This window comes from Hibiscus syriacus, unplaced genomic scaffold, assembly GCF_006381635.1.
Source record: "Hibiscus syriacus cultivar Baekdansim isolate YM2019G1 unplaced genomic scaffold, ASM638163v2 tig00113721_pilon, whole genome shotgun sequence".
Taxonomy (NCBI): domain Eukaryota; kingdom Viridiplantae; phylum Streptophyta; class Magnoliopsida; order Malvales; family Malvaceae; genus Hibiscus; species Hibiscus syriacus.
The window spans coordinates 54,505-80,546 of record NW_024063468.1 but is presented as its reverse complement, the minus strand read 5'-3'; the positions used below and the strand labels follow the sequence as shown (position 1 = coordinate 80,546).

At 38.7% G+C, this 26,042-nt stretch overlaps 2 protein-coding genes, 3 non-coding genes and 2 pseudogenes across 5 annotated transcripts; all 7 read right to left on the bottom strand.

Annotated features, from left to right (window-relative positions):
- Window positions 1-3: 3 nt before the first annotated feature.
- Window positions 4-9,537, bottom strand: LOC120186842 (MAG2-interacting protein 2-like). The gene is given in 17 exon segments (XM_039190675.1): window positions 4-623; window positions 626-2,217; window positions 2,219-2,781; window positions 2,871-2,970; window positions 2,972-3,134; window positions 3,255-3,407; window positions 3,410-4,490; window positions 4,745-5,104; window positions 5,250-5,338; window positions 5,786-6,762; window positions 6,880-7,720; window positions 7,723-7,884; window positions 8,080-8,297; window positions 8,454-8,655; window positions 8,948-9,121; window positions 9,243-9,291; window positions 9,382-9,537. Coding segments are annotated over 17 exon segments (7,281 nt in total). The 5' UTR covers window positions 9,475-9,537; the 3' UTR covers window positions 4-159.
- Window positions 7,004-13,744, bottom strand: LOC120186838 (annotated as a pseudogene).
- Window positions 9,864-9,982, bottom strand: LOC120186969. Its single transcript, XR_005522247.1, has one exon. It is a non-coding gene; the product is annotated as a U5 spliceosomal RNA (small nuclear RNA).
- A 2,100-nt stretch (window positions 13,745-15,844) lies between the features above and the next one.
- Window positions 15,845-15,961, bottom strand: LOC120186968. Its single transcript, XR_005522246.1, has one exon. It is a non-coding gene; the product is annotated as a U5 spliceosomal RNA (small nuclear RNA).
- A 1,156-nt stretch (window positions 15,962-17,117) lies between these two features.
- Window positions 17,118-23,477, bottom strand: LOC120186922 (annotated as a pseudogene).
- On the bottom strand, window positions 21,662-21,778 carry LOC120186967. Its single transcript, XR_005522245.1, has one exon. It is a non-coding gene; the product is annotated as a U5 spliceosomal RNA (small nuclear RNA).
- Window positions 23,478-23,501: 24 nt separating the features above from the next.
- LOC120186921 (pentatricopeptide repeat-containing protein At3g02330, mitochondrial-like) lies at window positions 23,502-24,377 on the bottom strand. The gene has a single exon (XM_039190748.1). The coding sequence runs from the start codon at window positions 24,375-24,377 to the stop codon at window positions 23,502-23,504; it is 876 nt and encodes a 291-aa protein (XP_039046679.1).
- Window positions 24,378-26,042: the final 1,665 nt, after the last annotated feature.

The following is a 26,042-nucleotide window of genomic DNA, read 5'->3' as shown; positions in this document are numbered from 1 at the left end:
TATATTAAAGAATTGTCCACTCAGGTATTTTGGGTCAAAGATGACCGCGTATACATTATCCAAAATTACAAGAGATGATCATTAATTTTCATGGTCTTTTGCCGGTTTCCACAATGATTCTACAATCCTCCATGAGTTTTGAACATCCGCTCCGCAAGCTTATCTATGGCTTTCATTCCTAGGAAGTAGTGACATGGCGGATTGAAGTGAATCCCCCATCTTTTCTGTCAAGCTTGAAACTGTGTTCTTTAATGGTTCATAACTCGTTTCGTCGGGAGCGGTCTTGTCGTGTTCTGGGACCTGAAGTTCTCTCTCCAAATATCTCCCGAGACTTACCTCTGCAATGTTGACGAGTCGGAATGAGGCGTTTGTGTGCATGAATTTCGTGACGATAAATCCAGCCAAAATCTGCTGATCTGCCTTGACAAGCTCCGATACGAACATGGGGAACAAGATTCTTGCAAATAGAAACAAGATGTCTCCCTTGGTGTTCCCATGCTCATTGCTTCCTTTCTTTCCAAGCCTTGGCAATTGTGCTTCTTGGAACTGGCGAGAGAGATTGCCTACTACATAGCAGACATACGAGAAAACCGTGCCGAAGGAAGGTTTGTTGATAACAGTCATAAAATCCCCGAGGAGAGGACCGGCATTAAGAACTCATGGTCACTGCCTATGTTGGATGTACCTTCCTGTTTCAACCTGCTTTCGAGCGCAGTCAATGACTCTAACTGCAAACCTTCATAAGGCAGTAAAAGCATCATCTTTGAAGCCACGAAAAAATCCACTCCGACTACAATGTCATTCAAGCTCCTCGCATCACCTTCATCGAGCAATACTCCACCGGATTTGGAAATGGACTGGTCAATCAACTTTAGGACATCTCTAACTCGAGATGCTTTAATAAGGCCCTTGAAAACCTCTGTCCAGCACTTGTGTAAAGGATGGATCAAAAGATGGTCCCCTTTCTTTTCGTTCTCCAAAGGTTCAATTTCCTGAAAGCTCTCCCATCCTTCATCCCAATCATCGTTGCTCCAGTTATTTTCTGCATTAGTTAATACTGCGGAGGCTTCCTCTTCTTTCTTAATCACAAAAAGCCCTTCCCATTCATCCAAAATGGCTACCAAAACATCATAATGAGGATACGCATTGGCAACACCACACAATTTCAAGAAGCAAGAAACTGCTGTATCAACAGTTGAGAGGTAGTCAGGCGTAATTTCAAAGCCCGGAGAAATGGCTGCCATAAGTTGAGAAGACCTGAGGGCTACTAAAGTACTTGTAAACCTGCTGGAAGTATCTATTTGCTCAGGCTACCCCTCGTTTAATGTATTTCGGCCCTTGTTACCAGCATAAAGAGGCTCATCCCACCCTATCCATGGATGAACATTTAGCTGCAGCTCAGACGATAAACCCTTCATACTTTTACCAGTTATAAATTGCATAAGCTCTAGGACATTAACTCGAACATTACTAGCAAGCAGCAGATCTACGGTGAATCTGGCAATTCTTTCCCAAACTGCAGACCTTACTTTCTTTAACTTATCCAAATCATCTTCCAAATTGCTCAGAGATGACATCAACTGATATAATTTTTGGTGTTCCTTACGTCCAATAGCCAAATCTTGTAAAATTGGCTCTAATACTTTCAAGTAAAGATGAGAAATGTCCTGGAATTCAGTGGCAGCTGGTGCAGTAAGAGTGGTTACATGGTGTTGTAGCGCTTCCACAAAAAGTTCGGAAACAGATGCAAAACCACAACCAGAAAATATCATGGCTCTGCAGAAAGTAAAGATGTCAAGAGAAGGGTTACCAATTAAACCATGGTTGACGTAGTCAACAATGGTGCTCCAGCCCTGACTAGGAGAAACAGAGTCCTCCATTACCAACCTCATGAAAACCTTTAAACAACTCATTAAGCAATCTGGGTGGAAGCTGTTTTTCTCAACAGAAATCTTGGTGGAAGCAAATTCTTGCATTTCTTCAGTCAATCTGAGCCAGAAATTCAAAAGGAAGATCAGGCAGTCCTGCCATGTTGAGTTATCAGGTATATTCCCGTAAGCACCATCTGGCGGTATAATTACAATGAAATATTGCTTCATAATGTCCAATGCCTCCGAAGGTTCCAACAGTTTAATATGTTTCCTACACAAGTCATATATCTGCTCTAGTTCACTGCTTATGTTCAGAAAATTTTCGGGGTTCTTGATGCTAAACTCTTCTGATTCTGTCCTTCAAATTTGTCAATGAACGCAGTATATAATGTTTGTGGACATCCTGCCATGATATGAGACCTTCAGACACTGGATCCTTTTAGATGCTTACCAGAGTCTTTACCATTTCAGACAAAGCTTCCAATCTAAATTCGTCTGTATGAGCATAGACTTCATTACTGAAACACTGCAGATTCAAACCACCTAATCCAGTAATATTTTTGAAGTTTAGGCCTTTCACAAAGGAAATTCTTTTACATTCTTGCTCAATAACCTTGTAGTAATGACTTAATCCCAGAGAAAATCCACGTGATTGATCGGAGAGTATCATTGGTAAAGGTTCTTTGCTTTCATCTAATTTCTTATAGCAGTCAGAGAGGAGGCTATAGATGTAAGCAAGGCGATGCTTATTGCAACCATCAACTGCAGGGTATACGATCAATGATATGGTTTTGATAGTTTCAGCAGCATAATCAAGTATTTCTCCTTTAATTTCTGAGATCTCAGCCATTATATCATCATTGGTCCAGATCTCAGAAATAAGGATTAAAGTTAAGTACCTAAGGATTACCTGAAAAAAATGTCATTTAATAGTTTAAAAGGGCAGACCACAATGATCTACCATTGAGTTAAAAGAAGTATACACGTGTGGCCACATACCTCTTCTCTGTTCAGACCATAGGTATCGGTCAATTTCAAAATATCCTTCAAAATGTGCTTCTTCTCCAACTGTAGAGAATCAATTAGAGAAAAGATGACACTCAATGTAACTGGAATCACCAGACAAAAAACGTGCATTTTCAACCCCAGGGATTATTTGCTCTAAGAATCTAGAATGTTCTGCTACACGCTTTTTCTCTTCTAATTTCAATTTCCATTCCCTCCAAAATGAGGATTGTACTTGATCGATCCTATTTATATCATCTGAAAACAAGCAAAAGTGAAAAGGAATATCATCATCACATGGAAGTGCATGTAGGATAGTGTGAGCAAAATTAAGTGGTCTTGCTTTAAGCAGTTAACAACGGGAATTAAGTCTGTTACCAGCATTAAGTGGCGAGTTCTTTGCTCTAAACTTTCCAAGGAGCAACTCCCTCCTCTGAGTAGGACCTTCACAATCAACTCCAGTATTATGTAATATGCTATAGGTCATTCCAACTTTCACAATACTACAAGTTTCAAGGTAGTTTTCCCTGTTCTCAACTGCTCTTCAATCACTTGCACCCCACTAAAAGCATCCACAAGATTTAATAGGAAGGAGCAACCGATGACATCTTCCTCTTCAATAACTGGTGGTTCTAGAATTGATTTTGCCAGAGAAGTAATCAAATCATCTCTGGGAGCAAAACCGTTCCTTGCCAACCAGGACAAAATAGTTATTACAGCATGTGTTCTTACACTTACATATAGCTTCCCAGGAATCAAGCCAGAAGTGAATTTCTTACTGAAATCTTCTTTTCTAGTTAATTTAAGCAACCAAGGAAGTTGTATGGCAGCAAAAGATAAAATCTTTCCATTTTCTTGCAAAAGCAGGTCCCAATTTGTCCCATTTTCAACAGGAGGAATTTTAGCAACAATAGAAAGTGTATTTTTAATACTACTGATATGAATTTCTTGATCAGTACTATTAAACTCATCAACCAGTTCAGATGAATTTTTCAGGTCAACAATAACTTGAACACTGTAGCCTGGAAGTGAGATGACTGAGGAACCTTGAATGGAGAAATTTGGATAATTTGTCCCCGACAATGCCATCAAAGTCTCACATTGCCCTTGCATGTCTAAATCTTTCCATGCATGGAGCAACTCATTAATTGACTCCTCATCACAATGGCTCAAAGCAAAACCCAATAGCTGCTTTCGAGAACTTATATCCATATTCTCAAGAGGACCCCTTGCTAGTGCAGCACATAAATCCCAAACAAGACCATGACCCTTTTTGGCCAAACCAAGGCAGAGATCAAAGGCCAACTGCAGATCACCAGCAACCGCAGCTTCTCTAGCAATAATTTCCTCCACGGCTGATATTTCATCCAAGGAGTTCAATCCAAGAAGTTTGGCCACCTCAATTAGTTCATCAACATGTAGATATGCTCCAGCTTGACTTGAGACTGCCATTTTAATAATTTCCATAGGATCTTTTATTTGCCTAAATTGCACTGGTAGAAGAGTCACTCCAAGGTATGGGAGTTTAACTGTAAGTGCATCAATGATATCAGCCTCTGCTTTAACATTTCTGCTACTAGGAAATAAATTCAGACATTCCTTAGCCTTCCAGATCTGAAACAAGTTACAGCAACACAATCAATACTTTGCTTTTTGAACGAAGAGAAGAAGATAAATCAGTATATTTCGTTCCTTTTGACATCATTGAACCACAAATGTGAATCAATGCTGTCATCAGCTTGTGACTAAAATAGCTAAATTCAATTGAACCATGCATGTGATCAAATCTTTTATAAGGAAGTTACCAGAATTTCGGACTTATTATAATATCCTGTGTATACTAAACCATGAACCGACTCCAAACTTACTTCTGAGCAAGACAGTCTTGAAGCTGAGAAGAAATACTCCCTTGCAGCTTGAGTAACAAGATTTTCTGCTTTTTCTGTTGCTAAGGATGCTGAACTTGTACCCCTTAGGTAACTTCTTGCAAGCGAAAACTTCCCTGCTTTTAGAAGTCCTCTGCAGAACTCTGTTAACAGATATTCAAGATCAAGAAAAGGAAAAGCCTTCTCCCGCAAGCACAGCATATCACGCCACATGTTCGCCCACTCATTATCAGATCGGCTAGGCTGTCTGCGAATAAATTTTGAAAGTATGAGGCGGATAATCTGTTTTACACCTTTTTCATCTGAATGGGCTTCTAAGAAAAAGTTCATTGGTTTTGGGACCTGTAGAAAAATATCACCAACATAGACTTAGTCTACCCATACTGATGCTTAAACACCTCAGACTGATGCTTAAACAGGAAACGATTTAAAATAAAATCCATACTCACAGTTGGCATGCTAAAAGCATAGAAGAGTGAAGACAAACCTGGTAAAAAGCCAAAAGCCTCCTTGCTTCAATATGGCCTTCTGCTACTTTACATCTTTGCTCAAGGATGCCAATACATATTTCAGAATCTGAAAAGTAATTATACATGGAGAATAAGAGATCAAGGTGAAAAAAACCGAGGCCTAATATTATAAAGGGATATGGAATCGAAGAAGTTGGGAGACCCAGGTAGAGAAACAAAAACAACTCAAACCCTTACAGGATGAAAAGAGGACAGAAAACCGGAGCAGATAGGTTCTACTAAATCTTAATTCATCCAAAAATTAAAAACCTTATATACACTTATCTCCTAAAGTATGAGCTTTTTAAATACCCCTAACAGCATGGAGGATATAACTAGTCTGCACAATTCAAGAACAAGACCAAGAAAAATGAGATTCATAATTTTTTCTGTCCCTTCAAACTTCGTGCAATCATAAAGCTAATAAGTGATGGAAAAAAATGCAAAAACAGATACGAAATAAGTAAAGTGAATAATATTTTGGGAAGTTGGATTCATTTGGGGAAAAAACTACCTTGCTTATGTGGAAGCTTTGACAATATTGCCGACATAGTGCTCCACCTATCTGTAACTGTAAATAAGTACACACATTCCAAAGCACAATCTACAACTTCAACCTCATTCTTGAAGAAGCCACTGCTTTGGAGCTCCCGACACCCTTCCTCAATGACCATCAAGCTTATGTCTAATTTATTGGCCAAAGAAATCTCTTTTAGCCATCTAACCAGGAATGAGCCAGCCTCAGTACGATCCACTACAGAATGGCCATCTGCAATCTGATCTTGGTTAGCCAAGGTAACACTGTAGGACCTTTTGTGCATAAATGGGATTGCCTTGTTCCGTAATGATTCCACCACATTTTGCTCTTTGCACCCATGAAGCATTGTTTTAAATTTTTCATAGTCAGATAATTGTTCCCATGAAACAAGGCTCATATTGATACTCATTTCACCATCATTATCAGCATAAACCAACTGGTGCAGGTACGAGATATCCTCATGAAACTGCTTTAGCTCATATATACCCTTCTGGCAAGCAAAGTCAATCAAGCAGAGGCAGTTGTCTAGCAACCCACTGTAGGAATCAATATCTCTAGCTCTATGCTTATACCAAACTGCAAGTTTGTCTGTTGAAGGCCAAAATGATCCTAGCAACCTCTTGACAACATGTTCAGTTCTGATTTGACTGCTCGTGTCTTGGTTCACAGTTAATTTATTAATAAAGCTTATCATATTGTCACATTCAACCCAATCTTCTTCCCTCATAGTGGTACTTCCTGGAGGTGACTTCCCAGGAAGCAGCTGCACATATGTTTGCACAGGAATTGTTTCAGGAATAGCAGCCAAGATATCTAACATGAAATGAACCAGTGAATATGGATGACGCTTGAACAGGAGGTTTAAAGCCCCAATTTTTCCATTTTCAGCAAGTCTAATGGCTGCTTCATTCATTGGCATAACACGGAATTTGCTATACTCCTGCATGGAAAACCTACAAACCCCATGTCATTAAATGGTTAATCAGTAGAAACAACAGAAAGTGGAAAACCTCCATACAGCCAAATCTAGAAGTAGCAGAATTAACTATTAAAATTTGGAAAGCACGTACCTGCTCATGTTTATCCCAAGAAACGTTTCCAACCTGTCACGGAATTGCAACAGCTGAAGTCTAGACATACGGAAATCCCAAATCTCGTCAGATTCTTGGTTGTTTGATTCAGAAAATTTGAATTTGCTAGTTATCTGCAGGCCATATGCAAGTAAAGCCTTTGCTGCTTCTTCCGATGCTCCAACTTTATTTACACACTCAGAAAGCACAAAAGCTTTATCTTTAATGTTTGACAGAAATGCATTTATTTCATTGAATCCCTGGTCAGAACCTAACCACTGTGATTTTAGAACTTCATCCCTGTCTAATCCATGACGATCAGCAAAGTCCAAGGCAGCTTGATGCTTGGAATTATCAATTAGCATCTTATACATTTCAGGAACAGATCTCTCTGAGAATGATATCAAACTCCAACGCAACTTAGAAATGTCAGATTGCTTGGATGCATCTTCATAAGTTTCCTCTTGTTGATGCAACTCATTTGTTATTCTATTACCATTAGATAAATCAAGCCCACCTTCAGATGATAAACTCTCTAAAACAAAAAGATATCCTTCAAACTGATGCACCCTTTCTAAAACAGGCTGAGAATATACAGGTTCATTCTCTGTTAGTTTCAGACCACTAAGAATGTCAAGCATAGTAACAAAGCCATTTCTTTTACCAAGAGTGAGAATGTGGTCAGACCACCAAGTAAAATCAACAATTTTGGCTAAATTTTCTGAGCATTCATTTAACAGTTTATCAGTCACTTGAGAATTAGTTCTCACTTCGAAAGCAAAATTTGTAACCAAATAGCTTTCTTTATCCAGCTTAAAGATATGCAAACATCCATTCATACTAAAGCGGCAATATAGTTCCCTTGGGGTGAGATTAACACCTTTGGGTAAGCAAGATGAGCTGCATAATCTTTTAGTTCATCGTAAAAGCCCTCAAATTGAGTAGAGGCTACTGGGTCCAAAACCAAATCCCGACCTTTACGCCAAAGAGAAAGATAACAGGACCCTAGGGAAAAAAGATTTAAAGAAAAATCATGAAGTCTGAAACTAAAAAGTGAAAATGGTAAAAATTCAACTGTTCATCCCAATCCTCTATCTTACGGATACAGATGCTTCATTTATTCAGTCTAATAAATGACTGTTCAAATTTAAAATCTGAGTTTTCATTTAAGGTCAAGGAGAATAAAGTATAAAACCATACCAGATTTCCTATCAGTAGTAATTGCGCTGCCACCAGCACCACCAACAATAACAAGAAAAGAAGATTCTGGATAATAGTCAAAGCAGAAAACATTCTGAAGGAATTGCCTTTTTAAAGCTAAGTCCCTGTTGATTGTGGAGAAAATAGAGGCCCTTGGGTCATGACTGATCTCAATATGATGAAAAGCTCCGTCAGATGTCAAAACAGTGAAGCTACACCTGAAAACAAGCCCATTAATTTCATGCAAGCTCTAATTCTTCACCTTTTACATTACTCAAGTAAATTTAGAAATCCAGGCAATCTGAACATCAAGCAAAGGTGGTTATATGAATTCAAATTGTAAAGGAACTAGCACTGGGGAAACAAAAGCTTACAAGAAAGATTGCTTCACATCAGAATCATCCGGTGCAATTAGACCAATTACTTTTGAAGATACTTTTAGATGCTTTGAGGTAATCCTTGTTATTTCTTCACCATTTGCCTTAATAAAATATATTACATCAGCATCATCAACAAATCCAAGAATATCATGAGATTCTGACCAAGCTCCACAGGTACATGAAATAATGCTAGTACCTGATGCATGGAACCAAGTTGGAAACAGTAATAAACAACAAAGGTTGTCTTCTATAAAGCATTTATATATCTAAATTTAACTTATAAGAAATATCTTTTCTTCTTCCTCGTGCCATAACCTAAGATGAGTACAATCCTATAGCAAGAACACGTTTCCTGTAGTCATAAAAACTCAAGGGTTTTATGAATCTAAATTGCCCTAAAAGGTTTTATGCTTCCATCAGTACAAAGAACTCAAACATATGTTCATCGGAATAATAATTTAACATAAATTTGATGACATATATCTTACTAGTAAAAATGCCAAAAGGCTCCAGGTAATCCTCCTCCTTGCACAATATAGTGACTTGATTTCCAGCAGCCACAGCAACACGCTCGCCTCTAGGGGATACAATCAAAGCCACTGGTCTTTTTATCTTCTTCGGATTCTTGGAGCCAACCCATTTCTCTTTAAGCTGACTTACACCTTCATTGAACAACAGCCCTGCAAATGAATTAATTATTTTATAAAAAAAAATAGTTACTAATCATATCAGTATCACCAATTGAATTAGACCAAAAAGAAAATGCTTTTAAATCTAGTATACCTCTAGCGGAAAGAAACGATAAGAAACCGCCTTTATCAGCTTCACTTGACTGAATTTAGAGAGAGAGAAAAGCAGAAAATTGTAAAACTGAGTTGATTTGTCAAGAATAAAAATAAAAGTCGAAACGAAAGGAGCAGACCTGTTGGAGAGGAATAGGAGGATAATTGGAAGTGAAAGGCCCGGACGCGTGATGAAGTGCTTCGTAAAGCACTTCTCTAACGGATTCCTCCATGGCCGCCTGCTACTGTCTCCGTTCTAAATTCAAATTTAGTTTTATTTTACAATAAAATTCATATCAATTTTATCTTTGACTATATTGTCATTGGTTGGGTGATGGATAGGGGGGGAGACTCACCCTATTTCCTTGGGTAAAGGAAACAATGAAGTTTTAAGTTGATGATCACCTCCGACCGATTGATTTAAATGAAAACTGATGGAGCTCTACAAAAAAACTGGCCTGACAACTTGTGGCGGAGTGGTTCGCTATGGTGTTGGACTAATGAAAATGAGCTTTGCTAATTATCTTGTAGACGTACAACCTTATAATTAACTGCATTCAGAGAGGAAAAGCATTTACTGTTAGTTTCTAAAACCAAATCTTTAAGACTAGGAATTGTTGGGCCTGTTCCCGAGAGAACGACCCTCCAAAAATAGGCGTATGCCGCTATGAGCGGCGAGCACACGGTATTCTTTAGTAAAAGGCAAAAAAGAATAGTTCGCTTTGTACTCACCGTACGACTCCGTGAGTTGAAGCAAAGCACTTGAACCTTAATTTATATAGTCACTTGGGTTGCACTGGGTTATCTCTTAACGATATGGGATTCTTATCTTTCCTGCTTCACATGTTGCTCTTCAGCCTTCAGCCTTCAGCCTTCAGCCTTCAACCCTCAAATCTTCTTAAATATCATCTTTTATCTTTCATCCTTTGGTATATACCCTTTAACCCCACAGTTCTACGCATGAATTTATCCTCCTCTGATCGAAGAGAATTCTTTAAATGATGAACATGGCAGTTGAGAAATTTTGTTTTTTTTTTTTTTTTATCTTCTTCAGGCTCTGTAGTTCCTTTAGTTTGTAGCATTTCAATTGGGAAAACCCCACAATCATTTCGAAGCAAAAACTTGATTAATCAACATATTTAAGAACCAACTCTCAGTCAAGTTGATCTGCAACCATTTAAGTTAACAACAGTTCAAAGACGTAGAGAGTTTTGAAAATTGTCAGTGGATCAAAACCTGCAACCCAAAAGCTTCGAACTCACACTGGGATTTGGGAGTTTCAGTGAAACGTCAATGGAGTTTACCGGGTTGCATATGTAGGTTCTTTTGGCAGATATGAACATTCGCCATTGTGGAATCTGTTATCAAAGGAAGCTTTGCTTAATCTCGTTGGCGAAGAACAAAATGGAAATTTAAATTAATTCAATTGTTTAATCTAAATAATTTACAAAGCACTCGTTTATTATTTATTTTTTCATTTGAAGTAGATTCGATTGCAAGGATGGTAAGTGGTATTTTCTATCGAAGTGTATTTATTCGTATTTATCTGCAGCTACTGGTACAGGCTTGATTCAAACATTTGGAGTGCTGTGTACAAGTACACATGAGAAATACTTCAAGTTCAAAGCTGGCTATGATGAGAGGTTCGTCTCTGCTAGTTGGCTGGGCTTCCATATGGGTAAGTTCTATTTGCTGAACTCCGATCATTGAAGGCGAGGCTTATGTTGTTTACATGGATCATTGAAGGAGAGGCTTACGTTGTTTACATGGATCATTGAAGGCGAGGCTTACGTTGTTTACATGGCCCCAATAACCCTTCGTTTCATCGTTTCAGGCTGGAGATGAAAATGGCAAGGCAAGGACGGCCCAGATGAAGATGAAAGTTCAGTTTATGTTACAGGTACCACAGGATGACGGTAAGTCATCATCGCTAACGTTAGGAGAATATTGCAGAAATTTAGATTTGTGATTCACTGTATACTTGTTACAAAATAATACAAAGCAGAAAGTTTGATGCATTTACAATGCAGTTGTTTTCATGTGGAGGGTTAGTTTATCCAATGTAGCACAGATTTCTTCTGTTCTCTTATGAGATTTGTCATATGCAAGAAATACATGTACATCATCCCTGTCTTCAATCCAACTACATCCTGGGATCTTATGCATTCCAATATCTTTGATTTTTCGTCTTGTTCTTGCTAGATCAGACCATTTTCCAGCATAAGCATATAAATTTGCCAAGAGTACATAGCTTGCGGTGTTATTCGTCTCCAACGCTATAAGTCTCTTTGCTGCGACTTCCCCCAACTCAACATTGCCATGAAGAACGCAGCCGCCGAGCAAGGTGCCCCACATCACTGAATCAACTTCCACAGGAACTCTCTTGATTAGTTTATAAGCTTCAGTAAGCTGACCAGCTCGACTTAACAGATCAATCATGCACGTATAGTGTTTTATCGTGGGTTTGACATCATAGTGCTGCATCAGATCAAATAGTTCCCGGCCCATCTCGACTGACCCGACATGAACACATGAAGTAAGAGCAGAAAGAAAAGTGACATGATCAGGCCTGGAGCCATTTGTTATTATTCTTCTAAAGAGAGCAATCCCATCCTCCCCATGTCCATGCATGGCATATGCTGTAAGCATTGCATTCTGGGACACCAAATTTGGCTCTAAAATTCTATTATATGCTAGTAGTGCATGCTGTATACTCCCACATTTGGCATACATATCCACAAGAGCTGCCCCTACGTAGACATCGGCATCATAGCCACATCTAATTGCATGCGCATGAACCTGTTTTCCCCTCTCAATGGTAGCTGACCTTGAACAAGCAGTTAGAATTATTCCAATAGTATAAATGTCAGGCCTCATATTTGAGGTTTGCATTTCAGAAAACAACTGCATGGCTTTATCATGTAGGTCGTTCTCCACATGACCTGCAATAATACCATTCCACGAATAAACATTTGGCTCGAAACCATCTTCTCTCATTTTTCTAAGCAGACGCTGAATGTCTTCAATCTGATTGCAGCGGGCATAGCCAGATATCAAAGCATTCCATGTTGCCGTATCACGTTCGTTTACTTCATTAAAAGCAATTTGAGCAGCCTTTAGCTCTTGGCATTTACAGTACATTTCTACCAAGGCTCCCCCAACAAAGGTATTGGCTTGAGTGTGTATCTCTTTCCCAAGTCTCAAAGAAGCCATGTTTGTGCAAGCGGATAGAACACTCCCTAGAGTGAAAGAATCAGGTTCGATCCCGTCCTCTGTTAAAACATGCTTAAATAAGTTCAAAGCTTCATCAAGCAAGGAATTGTTCACGTATCCAGAAATCAATGTGTTCCACGAAATTATATCCTTCTTGATACCGATAGTCCTCATCTGATTGAACAGAGCCTTTGCCTTGGACACAAGACCATTTTCACAGTACCCAACAATCATTGTATTACAAGAGACCACATTTTTCCGTGAGAACTTTGAAAACAATTGGAAAGCACTTGTCATATCACCACACCTCCTATACACGTCAATTAACCCATTGACAACAATGGGGTTAGACATTAACCTATGCCTCGTGATATATCCATGAAATTCTTTGCCAAGGCTCAACTTCTGTAATCTAGCACAAGCTGGAAGAACACTTGCTAGAGTTTGGGCATTCGGATCGACGCCTTCTCTTACCATTCTAAACAACATCTCAATGGCTTCCTCATCATAACCATTTTGTGAGAAACCCCCAATGACTGCAGTCCAAGAAACAAGATTCGGTCTCGTGTTCTCGCACGACAATGACATTGTTTCGAAAAAACACAACGCCTCTAACACCTTTCCGTTGACAGCACAAGCAGTGAGAACAGCATTCCACGACACACAGTCCTTTTTAGGCATCGTCTCAAAGACTTTCTTAGCATCATCCAAGCTTCCACATTACCATACATATCAATCAAAGCATTACCTACATAAATATTAGAAACAAACTGATATTTAATCAGAATCCCATGCAATTGTCTTCCTATTTCCAAGTTGCCATGGCCGCTAGAAATTTTCAATACAACAGGAAACACAAAAAAGTCCAATAAAACATCGTCGAATAGTAATCTCTCGAAAAGACAAAAAGCTTCTTCGAAAAGCCCGTTGTCGACATACAAGCTAAGCATGGCTGTCCAGGAATACAAGTTTCTCAGCGTCATTTTATCGAACAATAGATCCGCATCACCCAAACAACCCAACTTCCCATACATCTGGAGCAACTTGGTGTCCACAAACTCCTGCCCGAAAAACCCAGTCTTGAGAGTATGAGCATGAACCTGTTTTCCAAGTATTGGGTCATTGCAAGATTCAAAAATTGAAGCATAGGTGCTTGCACCGACTGGTTTATCAAGCAAGGAGAGGGTGTTGGTCATGTGAGAGCAAGGCTTAGGGGGATTTTGATTCAGTGGGGATGAAAGTTGTGGGATGGTGATGGATTCCAGCATCTGAGCAATCATTTTTAATTTGAGCCAGAAACGGAAGACAAGGGAATTGCCAACATGCGCAGTACAAGAGTATCCCAATTCTAACGGTGTCACTCTCAGGTGTCGACCCCACTAGGATAAGATACTTGCATGTAGGGAAGTTGGATTTAAACTAGGAAAGGGTTTATTGCACCCATGAGTCCCTAGACTATGTTTCAAATGTTAAATTGGTTCTAAAATTTTAAAATATTACTATTATATCAATAACGTTCTTTAATCAGTCTAAATATAAGTCGGTGTTAGCTTAATTTTTATGTGAAATATATTTAAATATGTTTTTTTAATTAATTACTGGTATGGGGTAGTTGAAACTCAATTCACGGCTTTGATCGTGAAAGAAAACGTGTAAACGTACATCAACTAAAACATCATCGACGCTTTCATACAATTATCGAATTCTTATTAATGGAGATAAACAAACATAAATCAAAGGATTCTCGAATTCTTATTAATGGAGATAAACAAACAGAAATCGAAGTATTCATGAACTATATTGATCGGGAGGATTACGAAGAAAGCATGTTCTTACGGGATTGCAAAGCTATCGGATGAACTTTGACAAGATAATCTGCCAGTTCTGGAAAAAAGATTTTCACAAACCTTAGCTACTGTTCATTCCTCATCAACATATTGAAATTCAAAATTACATCAAAGAAGTAGCTTTTAAACTTTCATGGACAGCCAAACAAAGGAGAAAAAGAAGAAGACAAAAGCTTACATCAAAATTCACAAGATTAGAAGAACTAAGAGAACATCGAAACCCTAGAAATAGTACCCAGGAAGATTGCGGCTAGCAATCCAAGATTCAGACGGGGAGATGAACGACGCCGTTGGAGTGAGAGTTGCTGCTGCTGTTGGCGGCGGTAACAGATGAAGAGATGGAGGAGGAATTGGTGATCATGAGAGGGAGATCGTGGGCCTCGGAATCATCGGCATCGTCGGAAGTAGAAAGGTTGATGCAAGAACAACGCTCCAGAGATGCGAAGAAAGCTTGGGCCACGCTGCTTCCCAACCACGCCGCCACGTAAGACAGACAGCTGCCTTCAGTATTCTGCATCTTTCCCCCCTTCTCTTTAGAAGAAATATCTAATTGATTTGGGGTTGCGGGGAGATGGTGTTCTGATTTGACTGGATTTTTTCTTGTGAATTTTCTTGATTAATCCCAAATCGAGATATAGATTGATTTGAAATTCAAAGCCCAAAGCTTGAGGGTGAAGCGCTCAGCGAATGACTCAAAGGTAAAAAGTGATGGCTTGTGCGCTTAGTCAGAGCTGCTTGGTTTGTAGACCCTTGTGAAAAATAAACTAATGACGAATTTCATCCCTTTTTGTTTTTATGAATGTTGATAAGTCGGCCCCTTTATTCTAATTTGTTAGAATTGATTGAAGGGTAAACTATACAAATGATCATTAATATTTGATTAATTTTTATTTTCCCCCAATTAAAATTTAAAAGTATCAAATTAGTTGCTAACATTATTAATTTGTAACAAATCGGTCACTTAACACTAACAACTGATAATGTGGGTCATGAAAGGTTTATTTGGCTCATTGTAAATCTAAATGATATTATGAATCTAAATCTAAATATTGGAACATTAAGAAATAGGAGAAAAAATATATTCTCGATTCTATAATGATCAGACGATAAAATTCACAAATTATACCGGACATAAGCCAATCCTTCTGTACTAATTTTAGGCTTACAAGCAATCCAGTCTAATGTTTATTAAGAAAGCAAGAGAAAATTAATATGGTTAAGAATGTAAGCTGTTCCCAAGTAACTAGCATGATATGAGATTTTCAATTAGAAAATAAAGAACAAAATGAAAACCGTAAATTTCTTCTCGGTATCAAAGATCATGAGATGATGCCAATATACTCGATCATCATCATCTATCACTGGTAACCATTATATCTTGTTCTGTCAATTGCACACCTATGGAAAAAGAAGACGCACATCACTCGGTTCTGTATAATATCTTGGACACGTACAAACCTTTGAAGGAGAACTACATTCAGAGAGGATAAGTTATTAATTGTCAGTTATTGAAACCAAAACTTTAAGACTAGGAACTGTTGGGCCTGTTCCCGAGAGAACGACCCTCCAAAAATAGGCGTATGCCACTGTGAGCGGCAAGCACACGGTATTCTTTAGTAAAAGGCGAAAGAATAGTTCGCTTTGTACTCACTGCACGGCACCGTAGGTTGAAGCAAAGAACTTGAGCCTTCATTTATATAGTCACTTGGGTTGCACTGTATTATCTCTTAGCAATATGGGACTCTTATCTTTCCTGCTTCACACTTTGCTCTTCAGCCTTCTTTCAACCCTCAAATCTTCTGCTAAATTTCCTCTTTTATCTTTCATCCTTCATCCTTTAGTATATACCCTTTAACCCCACAGTTCTACGCCATGAATTTATCCTCCCCTGATCGAAAAGAATCCTGTAAATGATGAACATGGCAGTTCAGAAACCTTGTTTGTATCTTCTTCAGGCTCTGTAATTCCTTTAGCTTGTAGCATTTCAATTGGGAAAACCCCACAATCATTTCGAGCAAAAACTTGATTAATCAACATATTTAAGAACCAACTCTCAGTCAAGTTGATCTGCAACCATTTAAGTTAATAACAGTTCAAAGACATGTAGAGAATTTTGAAAATTGTCAGTGGATCAAAACCTGCAACCCAGAAGCTTCGAACTCACACTGGGATTTGGGAGTTTCAGTGAAACATCAATGGAGTTTACCGAGTTGCATATGTAGGTTCTTTTGGCAGATATGAACATTCGCCATTGTGGAATCTGTTTCAAAGGAAGCTTTGCTTAATCTTGTTGGCGAAGAACAAATGGAAATTTAAATTAATTCAATTGCTTAATCTAAATAATTTACAAAGCACTCGTTTATTATTTATTTTTTCATTTGAAGTTGATTCGATTGCAAGGATGGTAAGTGGTCTTTCTATCGAAGTGTATTTATTCGTATTTATCTGCAGCTACTGGTACAGGCTTGATTCAAACAATTGGAGTGCTGTGTACAAGTACAAATATGAGAAATACTTCAAGTTCAAAGCTGGCTATGATGAGAGGTTCGTCTCGGCTAGTTGGCTGGGCTTCCTTATGGGCAAGTTCTATTTGCTGAACTCCGATCATTGAAGGCGAGGCTTATGTTGTTTACATGGATCATTGAAGGCGAGGTTTACATTGTTTACATGGCCCCAATAACTCTCTGTTTCATCGTTTCAGGTTGGAGATGAAAATGGCAAGGCAAGGACTGCCCCGATGAAGACGAAAGTTCAGTTTATGCTACAGGTACCACAGGATGACAGTAAGTCATCATCGCTAACGTTAGGAGAATATTGCAGAAATTTAGATTTGTGATTCACTGTATACTTGTTACAAAATAATACAAAGCAGAAAGTTTGATGCATTTACAATGCAGTTGTTTTCATGTGGAGGGTTGGTTTATCCAATGTAGCATAGATTTCTTCTGTTCTCTTATGAGATTTGTCATATGAGAGAAATACATGTACATCATCCCTGTCTTCAATCCAGCTACATCCTGGGATCTTATGCATTCCAATATCTTTGATTTTTTGTCTTGTTCTTGCCAGATCAGACCATTTTCCAGCATAAGCATATAAATTTGCCAAGAGTACATAGTTTGCGGTGTTATTAGTCTCCAACGCTATAAGTCTCTTTGCTGCAACTTCCCCCAACTCAACATTGCCGTGAAGAAATCAGCCGCCGAGCAAGGAGCCCCACATCACTGAATCAACTTCCAGAGGAACTCGCTTGATTAGTTTATAAGCTTCAGTAAGCTGACCAGCTCGACTCAACAGATCAATCATGCACGTATAGTGTTTTATCGTGGGTTTGACATCATAGTGCTGCATCAGATCAAATAGTTCCTGGCCCATCTCGACTGACCCGACATGAACACATTAAGTAAGAGCAGAAAGAAAAGTGACATGATCAGGCCTGGAGCCATTTGTTATTATTCTTCTAAAGAGAGCAATCCCATCCTCCCCTTGTCCATGCGTGGCATATGCTGTAAGCATTGCATTGTGGGACACCAAATTTGGCTCTAAAATTCTATTATATGCTAGTAGTGCATGCTGTATACTCCCACATTTGGCATACATATCCACAAGAGCTTTCCCTACGTAGACATCGGCATCATAGCCACATCTAATTGCATGCGCATGAACCTGTTTTACCCTCTCAATGGTAGCTGACCTTGAACAAGCAGGTAGAATTATTCCAATAGTATAAATGTCAGGCCTCATATTTGAAGTTTGCATTTCAGAAAACAACTGCATGGCTTTATCATGTAGGTCGTTCTCCACATGACCTGCAATAATACCATTCCACGTATAAACATTTGGCTCGAAACCATCTTCTCTCATTTTTCTAAGCAGATGCTGAATGCCTTCAATCTGATTGCAGCGGGCATAGCCAGATATCAAAGCATTCCATGTTGCCGTATCACGTTCGTTTACTTCATTAAAAGCAATTTGAGCAGCCTTTAGCTCTTGGCATTTACAGTACATTTCTACCAAGGCTCCCCCAACAAAGGTATTAGATTGCAGGCCTCTAACAATGGCTTGAGTGTGTATCTCTTTCCCAAGTCTCAAAGAAGCCATGTTCGTGCAAGCGGATAGAACACTCCCTAGAGTGAAAGAATCAGGTTCGATCCCGTCCTCTGTCAAAACATGCTTAAATAAGTTCAAAGCTTCATCAAGCAAGGAATTGTTCACGTATCCAGAAATCAATGTGTTCCACGAAATTATATCCTTCTTGATACCGATAGTCCTCATCTGATCAAACTGTCAAAGAAGGAAACTTTCAGACGGGGAGATGAACGACGCCGTTGGAGTGAGAGTTGCTGCTGCTGTTGGCGGCGGCCACAGAAGTAACAGATGAAGAGATGGAGGAGGAATTGGTGATCATGAGAGGGAGATCGTGGGCCTCGGAATCATCGGCATCGTCGGATGTAGAAAGGTTGATGCAAGAACAACGCTCCAGAGATGCGAAGAAGCTTGGGCCACGCTGCTTCCCAACCACGCCGCCACGTAAGACAGACAGCTGCCTTCAGTATTCTGCATCTTTCCCCCTTCTCTTTAGAAAAATATCTAATTGATTTGGGGTTGCAGAGAGATGGTGTTCTGATTTGACTGGATTTTTCTTATGAATTTTCTTGATTAATCCCAAATCGAGATATAGATTGATTTGAAATTCAAAGCCCAAAGCTTGAGGGTGAAGCGCTCCCCTTTAGGGATATAGAATGATTAATCCCAAATCGAGATATAGATTGATTTGACGGGGAAAATCGAATTAAACGGCGACGGAAAAAAGTTGTTTATTATGGGGACAGGATAAGGAAAAATCGTTTATGCTAAACGGGGACAGGGAAAGGGTCGGGTTTGGTAATTTCCGTCCTGATTATCCGGCCCGATAAATCTTAAAAATAATTATTTTATATATATATATAATATTAATAAATTTAATTTAAATTAAAAAATATATATAATATTTATATATTTAATTTAAATATATATATACCCGGTCCGATATCCGTTAAAATAAACGTTTATACTAAACAGGATATCCGTTTCTCCACAATTTTCTCCGATTACCCGATGGGGATCCCGTTTAAATCTCCGCGGTTTTTTAAATGGGGACTGATACGGGTATTTTAAACGGGGACGGGAGATCCAATACCCGACCCGAACCCGGCCTGTTGCCATCCTACTCCCCTTAGACCCAGAAATGACTGAGTGAAAAAAAAACTGATTGCTGAGTGGTAAAATTAATTTTTGTAAAGTTAAATAACTAAAACATAAAAACAATAAAAGCCGAGTGACCAAATGCATAAATTATCCAATCATCAAACTGAATTTAAAGCAGTACTACAACTTTTCCAAGTCAATCTCTAACTCTGAAAAATTAGGTGAATATGCCTACGAGTTCCGGTAAGTATGATGAACTCACGTTCACATCAATACTCCATAATTACACCTCCCCAGTCAAAGTCATGAACTTGGCATATATACCTCACTGCATCACTTTTTAGTGTATACCCGCTTCTTTTATCATCATTATTTTGCTTGTGTTGAAAAAAGCCACGAGAAAAGTTCAAACTTCTGTTGAATTCCAGTGAAATCTTGATATGTTTTAGCAAAGATGAAGCCCTAATTAATAACATAATGTGAACCAGCACCATCTAATTAGGGTTACACCGACACAAGCAAGAAGAAAAAGACGAGGAACCTTTTATTGACATTAACAGCAAGACACACTATTTGATTCAGCAACTGATGCATTTCTTTTTTCTAATTTTCTCCCACTTGAATGATGGTGAGTTTGGTTGTTGGGGGCGACATTATAATGTTGGGCTGCCATTCTTTCTGCAACTATTTTGGACCCTTTAAACCGACTGTCAATGCTCCAATCATATTTCTCCTGCTTGATCGGTTTACACCAAACGACCCTTCATACTGAACCTTCTATATATGGCAATGGAACTAGGTTTTTATCATCAGAGAAAGAGGAAGTAATTCGTTCCTCTTTGTAATGTTTCTTGCTCAAATGAGTATTCCAATGGCAGTTTCAATTGCATGTGTATATCTCCATGTTTGGCTTATATGATGCTTTGCGTTTCTGGTTTATGTGATGCTCAATTGAGCAAGCAATGTTACAAGTGGAACTTCATCTACCTGCAGCTACCTGCCTCTTCTTCTTTTCCTAAGTACCTATATCAGGTAAAGCTCTCACAATCTTAAGTGTATTGTCGAATTCCGAAGGATCATGTAAATTTCATGTACACGTTAACTATGAAGATTTTGTTTCTAAGACAGTGATTCATCCACAATACGGTTTTTAGGGTTTCTTTTCGATCGATCTGGGCGTTAACGACCGCAAAAGTTTCGAGGGAACAAGTTTCGACCGCAAAACAATCAGGATTCGGACAGCTTCTGTGGAAATTGACAATGGATGTTTTGCGATTGTCACTGTCAAAGAAGGAAACTTTCATAGTCATCACATCATCTAAAGATGGTCATAACTACATAAAAATGTACAAGGTAGTAGAAGACAGCAAGAACTATCAAGATTGATGCATATCAATCTATACAATCCATTACTAATAATACTACAATTTATGTACTCCTAAGAAAGAATCATAAAATAATCCTGAAGTTTCTTAATGGTGTGAATCGGTATCATCAAAGCTGCACTATCCTTGGATAGCCCATTTTAGTGTCTTCCTACTATATTAAAAATATGTACACTGATTACCCCTTCACTGAAAGTAACATCAGAATATATTACATCTCTATCCTTTAGACCCACATTTAGCGAGGAAAGTAAAATAAAAGAACCTAAACTGCGAGATAGATCTAAAGGACAGCTTCTGTTATATACAGAACCGGACATAAGCCAATCCTTCTGTACTAATTTTAGGCTTACAAGCAATCCAGTCTAATGTTATTAAGAAAGCAAGAGAAAATTAATATGGTTAAGAATGTAAGCTGTTCCCAAGTAACTAGCATGATATGAGATTTTCAATTAGAAAATAAAGAACAAAATGAAAACCGTAAGTTTCTTCTCGGTATCAAAGATCATGAGATGATGCCAATATACTCGATCATCATCATCTATCACTGGTAACCATTATATCTTGTTCTGTCAATTGCACACCTATGGAAAAAGAAGCCACACATCACTCGGTTCTAGAGGCGGAGCTACGAGGTATTTATACAGGACTTATATGTGCTTGGTACATGGAAGTCTGTATAATATCTTGGACAAGTACAAACCTTTGAAGGAGAACTACATTCAGAGAGGATAAGTTATTAATTGTCAGTTATTGAAACCAAAACATTAAGACTAGAAACTGTTGGGCCTGTTCCCGAGAGAACGACCCTCCAAAAATAGGCGTATGCCGCTGTGAGCGGCGAGCACACGGTATTCTTTAGTAAAAGGCGAAAGAATAGTTCGCTTTGTACTCACCGCACGGCTCCGTAGGTTGAAGCCAAGGACTTGAGCCTTCATTTATACAGTCACTTGGGTTGCACTGTGTTATCTCTTAGCAATATGGGACTCTTATCTTTCCTGCTTCACACTTTGCTCTTCAGCCTTCTTTCAACCCTCAAATCTTCTGCTAAATTTCCTCTTTTATCTTTCATCCTTCATCCTTTAGTATATACCCTTTAACCCCACAGTTCTACGCCATGAATTTATCCTCCCCTGATCGAAAAGAATCCTGTAAATGATGAACATGGCAGTTCAGAAACCTTGTTTGTATCTTCTTCAGGCTCTGTAATTCCTTTAGCTTGTAGCATTTCAATTGGGAAAACCCCACAATCATTTCGAGAAAAAACTTGATTAATCAACATATTTAAGAACCAACTCTCAGTCAAGTTGATCTGCAACCATTTAAGTTAATAACAGTTCAAAGACATGTAGAGAATTTTGAAAATTGTCAGTGGATCAAAACCTGCAACCCAGAAGCTTCGAACTCACACTGGGATTTGGGAGTTTCAGTGAAACATCAATGGAGTTTACCGAGTTGCATATGTAGGTTCTTTTGGCAGATATGAACATTCTCCATTGTGGAATCTGTTATCAAAGGAAGCTTTGCTTAAAAATGGAAATTTAAATTAATTCAATTGCTTAATCTAAATAATTTACAAAGCACTCGTTTATTATTTATTTTTTCATTTGAAGTTGATTCGATTGCAAGGATGGTAAGTGGTCTTTCTATCGAAGTGTATTTATTCGTATTTATCTGCAGCTACTGGTACAGGCTTGATTCAAACAATTGGAGTGCTGTGTACAAGTACAAATATGAGAAATACTTCAAGTTCAAAGCTGGCTATGATGAGAGGTTCGTCTCGGCTAGTTGGCTGGGCTTCCTTATGGGCAAGTTCTATTTGCTGAACTCCGATCATTGAAGGCGAGGCTTATGTTGTTTACATGGATCATTGAAGGCGAGGCTTACATTGTTTACATGGCCCCAATAACTCTCTGTTTCATCGTTTCAGGTTGGAGATGAAAATGGCAAGGCAAGGACTGCCCCGATGAAGACGAAAGTTCAGTTTATGCTACAGGTACCACAGGATGACAGTAAGTCATCATCGCTAACGTTAGGAGAATATTGCAGAAATTTAGATTTGTGATTCACTGTATACTTGTTACAAAATAATACAAAGCAGAAAGTTTGATGCATTTACAATGCAGTTGTTTTCATGTGGAGGGTTAGTTTATCCAATGTAGCATAGATTTCTTCTGTTCTCTTATGAGATTTGTCATATGAGAGAAATACATGTACATCATCCCTGTCTTCAATCCAGCTACATCCTGGGATCTTATGCATTCCAATATCTTTGATTTTTTGTCTTGTTCTTGCCAGATCAGACCATTTTCCAGCATAAGCATATAAATTTGCCAAGAGTACATAGTTTGCGGTGTTATTAGTCTCCAACGCTATAAGTCTCTTTGCTGCAACTTCCCCCAACTCAACATTGCCGTGAAGAAATCAGCCGCCGAGCAAGGAGCCCCACATCACTGAATCAACTTCCAGAGGAACTCGCTTGATTAGTTTATAAGCTTCAGTAAGCTGACCAGCTCGACTCAACAGATCAATCATGCACGTATAGTGTTTTATCGTGGGTTTGACATCATAGTGCTGCATCAGATCAAATAGTTCCTGGCCCATCTCGACTGACCCGACATGAACACATTAAGTAAGAGCAGAAAGAAAAGTGACATGATCAGGCCTGGAGCCATTTGTTATTATTCTTCTAAAGAGAGCAATCCCATCCTCCCCTTGTCCATGCGTGGCATATGCTGTAAGCATTGCATTGTGGGACACCAAATTTGGCTCTAAAATTCTATTATATGCTAGTAGTGCATGCTGTATACTCCCACATTTGGCATACATATCCACAAGAGCTGCCCCTACGTAGACATCGGCATCATAGCCACATCTAATTGCATGCGCATGAACCTGTTTTACCCTCTCAATGGTAGCTGACCTTGAACAAGCAGGTAGAATTATTCCAATAGTATAAACGTCAGGCCTCATATTTGAAGTTTGCATTTCAGAAAACAACTGCATGGCTTTATCATGTAGGTCGTTCTCCACATGACCTGCAATAATACCATTCCACGTATAAACATTTGGCTCGAAACCATCTTCTCTCATTTTTCTAAGCAGATGCTTAATGCCTTCAATCTGATTGCAGCGGGCATAGCCAGATATCAAAGCATTCCATGTTGCCGTATCACGTTCGTTTACTTCATTAAAAGCAATTTGAGCAGCCTTTAGCTCTTGGCATTTACAGTACATTTCTACCAAGGCTCCCCCAACAAAGGTATTAGATTGCAGGCCTCTAACAATGGCTTGAGTGTGTATCTCTTTCCCAAGACTCAAAGAAGCCATGTTCGTGCAAGCGTATAGAACACTCCCTAGAGTGAAAGAATCAGGTTCGATCCCGTCCTCTGTCAAAACATGCTTAAATAAGTTCAAAGCTTCATCAAGCAAGGAATTGTTCATGTATCCAGAAATCAATGTGTTCCACGAAATTATATCCTTCTTGATACCGATAGTCCTCATCTGATCAAACTGTCAAAGAAGGAAACTTTCAGACGGGGAGATGAACGACGCCGTTGGAGTGAGAGTTGCTGCTGCTGTTGGCGGCGGCCACAGAAGTAACAGATGAAGAGATGGAGGAGGAATTGGTGATCATGAGAGGTCGATCGTGGGCCTCGGAATCATCGGCATCGTCGGATGTAGAAAGGTTGATGCAAGAACAACGCTCCAGAGATGCGAAGAAAGCTTGGGCCACGCTGCTTCCCAACCACGCCGCCATGTAAGACAGACAGCTGCCTTCAGTATTCTGCATCTTTCCCCCCTTCTCTTTAGAAAAATATCTAATTGATTTGGGGTTGCAGAGAGATGGTGTTCTGATTTGACTGGATTTTTCTTGTGAATTTTCTTGATTAATCCCAAATCGAGATATAGATTGATTTGAAATTCAAAGCCCAAAGCTTGAGGGTGAAGCGCTCCCTTTAGGGATATAGAATGATTAATCCCAAATCGAGATATAGATTGATTTGACGGGAAAAATCGAATTAAACGGTGACGGAAAAAATTGTTTATGTTAAACGGGAACAGGATAGGGAAAAATCGTTTATGTTAAACGGGGACAGGGAAATGGTCGAGTTTGGTAATCTTCGTCCCGATTATCCGGCCCGATAAATATTAAAAATAATTATTATATATATATATATATATATATATATAATATTAATAAATTTAATTTAAATTAAAATATATATATAATATTTATATATTTAATTTAAATATATATATACTCGGTCCGATATCCGTTAAAATAAACGTTTATGCTAAACAGGATATCCGTTTCCCCACAATTTTCCCCGATTACCCGATGGGGATCCCATTTAAATCTCCGCAGTTTTTTAAACGGGGATTGATACGGGTATTTTAAACGGGGACGGGAGATCCAATACCCGGCCCGAACCCGGCATGTTGCCATCCTTATTCCCCTTAGACCCAGAAATGACTGAGTGGAAAAAAAAACTGATTGCTGAGTGGTAAAATTAATTTTTGTAAAGTTAAATAACTAAAACATAAAAACAATAAAAGCCGAGTGACCAAATGCATAAATTATCCAATCATCAAACTGAATTTAAAGCAGTACTACAACTTTTCCAAGTCAATCTCTAACTCTGAAAAATTAGGTGAATATGCCTACGAGTTCCGGTAAGTATGATGAACTCACGTTCACATCAATACTCCATAATTACACGTCCCCAGTCAAAGTCATGAACTTGGCATATATACCTCACTGCATCACTTTTTAGTGTATACCCACTTCTTTTATCATCATTATTTTGCTTGTGTAGATAAAAGCCAAGAGAAAAGTTCAAACTTCTGTTGAATTCCAGTGAAATCTTGATATGTTTTAGCAAAGATGAAGCCCTAATTAATAACATAATGTGAACCAGCACCATCTAATTAGGGTTACACCGACACAAGCAAGAAGAAAAAGACGAGGAACCTTTTATTGACATTAACAGCAAGACACACTATTTGATTCAGCAACTGATGTATTTCTTTTTTCTAATTTTCTCCCACTTGAATGATGGTGAGTTTGGTTGTTGGGGCAGGGATTCAAAAAACGGCCGTGTAATGGTATAACGGCCGTTATATTGCGGTATCGGCGGCTCTCGTTACTGATATCAGTCGAAATCA